The sequence below is a fragment of the Chiroxiphia lanceolata genome, chromosome 9, assembly GCF_009829145.1.
Source record: "Chiroxiphia lanceolata isolate bChiLan1 chromosome 9, bChiLan1.pri, whole genome shotgun sequence".
NCBI classification, from domain to species: domain Eukaryota; kingdom Metazoa; phylum Chordata; class Aves; order Passeriformes; family Pipridae; genus Chiroxiphia; species Chiroxiphia lanceolata.
The window spans coordinates 12,930,141-12,936,140 of record NC_045645.1 but is presented as its reverse complement, the minus strand read 5'-3'; the positions used below and the strand labels follow the sequence as shown (position 1 = coordinate 12,936,140).

Here is a 6,000-nt window from a genome sequence, read left to right as displayed (position 1 = left end):
AGCAATTCCTGAGCACAGCTGGAGGCACAGTCCTGCATGACAGGGACAGACGATTAACTCCTGCATCTTCCCACATTCCCAGGAAAGCCTTCCCTGGTTCCCCCAGCTGATCCTTCCCATGGTTAATGCTACTCCTGTCCTTACAGAGTTACTGGGTAAGGACTGAGTGCGCTAAAATCAACGTGAGCTTTTCATATCTTAAGAAAGATGATCTTCAAACACAACTAAATTATTTTTCTGGACACTCACCTCCCACATCTTCACACTCCAGGGGATGTTGGATCTGGTGGACAAACCCCCTGGAGAGGCAGAATCCAACAGCTGAGCCCATTCCAGGACCCTGGAGTTGTGCCACATCAAGTTCCCATGCCGGCAGGAGGGAATTCCTTCTCTCACATAAATCCTAAGTCAGCATTCCCCTCAGTGCTTGTCACAGCTTTACCCCTGGAATGCTGCAGGAACCTGCAGGTTTGTCCCACAGCCTCCAATCACAGTGAAAGCGAGTTTTGAGGTCCTCAACAGAAAACATCTTTTAATCCCTCACCACACACAATATTTTTGAAAGCAGAACATCAGATCTGCATCACAGTCAACATCAGAAACAAAGCAGCCCACAAGAGCCAGGTCAGCAGCTCGTCCAAAAAAAACAGCAGTTGGGTTTTGTGTTAAGCTGGTCTTAAATTCACACTCGCTTTGGTTTTTACTATTGTCGCTGGGTTTTGCCTTTTTGGTTTTGCCTCTGTTGAGTTTTACAGAGATTTAGCTTTGGAATACACAATAAATTCATCCTTCTTAGCTCCTTGAAATAGTTCTCTGAAAAGGCACATGTACAAAAATATTTACCAACTATGAAGTAAAAAAACCCAAAAACAACAGATTTGGCTTGCAAATAGGTATGGGCTTTTTTACCTGGTTATCCCAGAAAAGACAGCCAGAATGCAAGACCTGATTTTCTTCCCACCTGGAGCTTTCCCACTGAGTGGAGAAGGGCTGTGGAGGCGAACTGACTTGGCTCCAAGACCTGATTTTTCTCCCACCTGGAGATTTCTGGCTGAGTGAAGCAGGGTTGTGGAGGCAAACTGACTTCTCCGAGTCCATACAGACAGGTTAGCTCACACAAGATCAAAAATACAGGGTCCTTGGATCAAATTCCTGTCTTTTCTACTGCAGAATCTTAGGAAAGTGGTTGGGAGAGATGTCAGTTTATGGTAGTACCATTTGCACTGGAATCTTGTGTTCAACAACGAAACTGTGGATGTTTAACTTCCAAACATCAGTTTATCCAGCTAACACCCACAATTAATGGAAACTTAAGAATTTTTATTCTCTTCCTCTTCTTGAGGCTTCCCTGAGCCTTTCACTGCTTGACCCCTTCCTTCCAACCACATCCAGCTCAACTTGGTGTCACAAGTCATTCCCAGTGAAATGACACATTCAAGCTTTCTCCCCCCAAAACCACCTCCCATATAAATATTTCAGTCTACATATTAGGTCACTCCTTGCTCCCTCATCCTTGGGGTCCCCAGGTGAACCCTAAAACCAGAACAAGCTCTTTGAATGCAGTTTGAGGAGACCCTTCACTCCTAAACAGAGAGAAGATGTGTGCATGGGTCTGTGCTGCCAATACATGTGCTCTCCCCAGAGGAAAACTGTTGGACAACAAGAAATGGAGAGAAGCCCAAGGCTACAGAACTGGATGGAATCCACACCAGGACAAAAGGACAGTCAGTGACTGTACAAGAAAGGCACTGGGTTCATTTGGTGGATGGTGTTGAATCCTTCTGAGCCCCTGAGGAGTGTTTGGGAATCTCCCAAAGCCTCTCACCTCAATGTCTACAGCACCCAATCTGATTTCAAGTCCAATTCTTCACTGGAGTTGTCAGATGTAACACCTCTAACAGGCACTAGCAATAGGTAACATGGTACCTGAGGTAACTTGGACAATCAGATCTCTAAAGGAAGGCCTCACATTTGAAAATTAGGTCAAGGAATGGAATTTTTTCCTACTTAAATCCTGGCACTTAAATACAGAACCCAGCTCCAAGAGAGAAGAGCTCCTGGAGGAAGTCAGGAGAGGGAAAAACAGGGGAGTGCATCAACACCTAAAAAACCACTAGCAGTCTCAAATTATGGTGTGATGACAGCAGAGTTTTTCTCTGTGGCCTCCTTTCCCTTGGCAGCAGCCATCCCAAACTGTGGCACATATGGCACCATGGCTTTGGGCTTGAGGCTACTTTGGATAAACCCATGGACATCCGTCGGTGTGTGCTGAAGAACTCCCGTGTCTGTGAGCAGATTCCTGGTATGGAACTGACACAGCATCTCAGAACTTTCTGTTAGAAAAATACCATTTTCTCTTTTTTCCAATGGTGTTATCCCAAGGTAACACAGGCTCCGCTCAAGACTGTCCGTGAAAGCATCGTCGTGGTCGAAAGGCTCTGAAAATCCCTCTGAAGAGATAAGGGACAGGGTCTTGCTGGGCTGCCTGCCCGGTGAGCCAGGGAACACCAGAAACACTCCACTTCCCACCTCCCAGGTGCTACTGGAGAAGGCACCTGAAACCGCGGAATCTTCTGCTAAGAAGCATCGATCAAAACAACTCCTTGGATTCATTTTCCGCTCACAAATCCCATCGGATCGGGAGTTGCCAACAACAGTTGCATATTTGAGGTCGATTCCTCCACTGCCCTGCACCTCCTGGGAGCTCTGGGAGGAGCTGCTGCTGTTGAAGTGGCTGCTCGAGCAAGCAGAGTCACGTTCAGAGTCTTGGAGGTTTGGAAATGTGGAAGCAATTCCTAAAAAATCTTGTGTGTCTTCTTTTTCCGAGGCTTTGGTGACACTGATGTCTTCCAGCACTATCTCTGCATCTAGGAGAGGTTCAAACGAGGTGGCTTCAGGGTGCTTGGTAAAAAGATGCTCAAAAGTTTCAGGCTGGAAGAAAAGACATATTTTAATGCTCATCTCTTGCTTAAAAGTTTTATTGCAGTATCAAGGTACTGATTCTATGGATCACAAATCCAAACACCTGAGTGCATTCCCAGGGCACTCTCAGGACTCTGGAGTTTTGCCACATCAAGTTCCCACATTGTTTTTCAAGAGCATACAGTTGAAAATCCTCTACAATATATTTCCTCAACAGATTTAATAATTTATATGGCAGCTGAAGTAACTTTCCCTGCTAGGATTGTATTATTCAGGGTCAAATTCAGCCTGTCCATAGTATTTTTGGAACATCGCCATCTAAGCAGCTCTGTGTTTTGGGTGAAGAGAAATACCTTTACTTCAGAGAAATATAGGATTTACTACTACCTAATACAGGTGTGTGTACAGCAGGATGAACTGATTACAACACCAGCACTCCAAGAGCTACAAAGGAAAACTCACTTGAAAAATATATATTTCCTAATGAATTCAGGACAAAACAGACTAAACCAGGTTTTATGTATATCAACAAACCATGTTTTACAGCAGGGAAGCTGCCAAAACAATGAGGAACATGTCAAAATACTCAGAGGAGTGTGCAATTATAGCAAAGAGTGTACAACTCATGTATCTTGGGCTTCCAGTCACTCCAAACTCGCTATCAGTGTTGCCTCGGCCCTCGCATGACAGGACTGATTTCTTGTGACTTCAGTACTTGTCCCACACAAGTCCATCACCAAAATTAACAGGAAGCTTTTGAACAAACAAAAAACCTTGTGTCCCCCTCATACACCTGCTCGCCTAAGGCAGGTGGGTTATCCTGAACACAGATGTTTATATCCCTTCCCTCATCCCAGCCCCCGGGATCTGCTCTCTGGGCACCACAGCAAACACAGATAGAACTGCCCACAGAGATTAAACCCACCACATCCAAGGACCAGGGGTGTCATGTGGCAAAGGCCACCATCTGTCAGCTCTGACACATCACTCATTAAAGCCTGCCAGATATTTATCAAATACAATGCATAATCCAGTGTCTTGGGAAATGGAATCCTCTGGAGTATCAGCCAGGACACAGCTGGATTTCCCGATGCATGTATGGTGTGAGCTAGGTGCAAACTGCATTAAACAACAGGCAAAGGAGCTCCATAAAACTCAGGAGAAAAGTCAGCCTCAGGTCACCAGCTCCCAGACTTTGCTGACCAGATGGAACTAGATCCAAACCCACAGGGAAGCTCAAGCATGGCCCTAAGACGCTCTTTTGCAATTACCAGACGTAAATTTGGATTATTGTCTTGGTGATGATACTCTGGGACCAGGAGAAACTTTGTTTGCTGATACAAACTAAGGTGCATAAATGTTACACCCACGGGATTCTACAACTGATTCACTAATTGCTGTAAAATTTAAACATTCAGAAGAGGTCTTGGGGTCTGGTCCTGGCACTTTTCCAGCTCTCAGCTCTCTGTATTGCTGACTCCAGAGGCTCCAAGTTCTTCCTTCAGTAGTTAGGCAGGGTCTGGCCTAACCCACAGGTAGAGCCCAGCCCTGAACTCACAGCAGCCAGAATCCCTGGGCTGGGGGAAGCAGCATCACCAGGGAAATACACACCTGCTGAAAATTAACTCCTTGTGCCCACGAGCAATTCTTGGGGTTTGGAACATCCTCCCAAAGCAGCTTCTTCATTCTGAAATGTCAGGTAAATGCTGGAGTTGGTACGTCATAGGGGCTGTACTGTACAGAAAAGGAATCTCTGCAATTTTATTTATCCAGAGCACTATGACCATGAAACATTCATTTTAGATATTATAGATGGCTGAAATTTAATGCAAATATAAAGAAATAAAGAAGTGACATACCAGGTGGCAGTTTTGCAAATTATCAAAGGCACAGACAGTCTGTGCTGGATGACCCCAACCCACCAATGCCTGAAGGGGCTCCAAGAGAGCTGGAGAGAGACTTTGGGCAAAGGCCTGGAGGGACAGGACAAGGGGGAATGGCTTCCCACTGCCACAGGGCAGGGTTAGATGGGATAGTGGGAAGGAATCTCACCTGTGAGGGAGTGAGGCCCTGGCACAAGCTGCCCAGAGAAGCTGTGGCTGCCCCATCCCTGGAAGTGTCTAAGGCCAGGTTGGATGGGGCTTGGAGCAACCTGGGATAGTGGAAGGTGTCCCTGCCCATGGCAGGGGGTGGAACTGGATGAGCTTTAATGTTCCTCCCAACCCAAACCAGTCTGGGATTCTGTGAAACCAGTTCAGCAGACTGGGACCAGTGAAGCTGCACCACCTGGGACTTTTAGATGACAACAAAAAACATACCTTTGGTGTGAAACCAGCAACACTCCCAGCAACAAAACAGAGGTTGAAATAACTATTGGCAGAACCACGGAGAGGCTGCCATTATTCTCATTTTCAAATCCACCTGGAAATAAAGGAGTTCAGATAATAATGCAGAAAAATAATTTGTCTGTGAACAAATAGTTTGCAATAGGGAAATAATACACAATAGAAACAACTGCTTAAATGGAAAAAAGCCTTGATAAACAGTGTCACTGCAAATCAACAAACCTTTCCCTTGAGAATAAATAGACAAAAAGGAAGGAATCATTTTAAATAGGAATTTAGTCTCTCACTGAACTCATCCCACAGAGTTTTCAAATTAAAGCTACTGAAGTCTGTTTGTAGTTACATTACAATTGCTCCATTACTGATATTTTTTTTCTGGTAAGACAGAGACTTTTGCATTTAAAGGTCACTTTTACAAACTCCTATTTCATAATAGACAAGGACAAAGATCCTGTCAGTCACCTTTGCTAAACTGATCTGTTGCTCTGGCTCTGCCAACTCCTCCAGCAAACACAGGGTACAGGCTGAACTGGTACTTCTCAATCAAAATAAAGTAATCTGGAAAGAGGAAATCAGACATTTGAATCCAAAATAGTATCCAACTTTTAGACAATTCCCTCCACAGAGGCTCTGGTCACAGTTCAGAGTTCAGATCAACCCAGAGAAGGCAATAAGGGAAATAATCCTTTATAGATCCCTACTTTAATATCACAAGATTAAAACTATTAATCCA

General features: G+C 44.8%; 1 protein-coding gene across 4 annotated transcripts in view; it reads right to left on the bottom strand.

Annotated features, from left to right (window-relative positions):
• Positions 1–249: 249 nt before the first annotated feature.
• The window catches only part of LEPR (leptin receptor), a 30,542-nt gene continuing 24,791 nt past the window's right edge, over positions 250–6,000 (bottom strand). For 2 of the 4 annotated variants that reach the window (XM_032696908.1, XM_032696909.1), the window contains 4 exons: positions 5,730–5,825; positions 5,241–5,343; positions 4,534–4,609; positions 250–2,931 (listed from right to left, as the gene is read on the bottom strand). In XM_032696908.1, the coding sequence (XP_032552799.1) occupies positions 2,128–2,931; positions 4,534–4,609; positions 5,241–5,343; positions 5,730–5,825 (1,079 nt within the window). In that variant the 3' untranslated portion in view covers positions 250–2,127. Of the gene's footprint in view, positions 2,932–4,533; positions 4,657–5,240; positions 5,344–5,729; positions 5,826–6,000 lie in introns of all 4 variants that reach the window. The other 2 variants (XR_004358625.1, XR_004358626.1) reach the window with 2 other exon arrangements.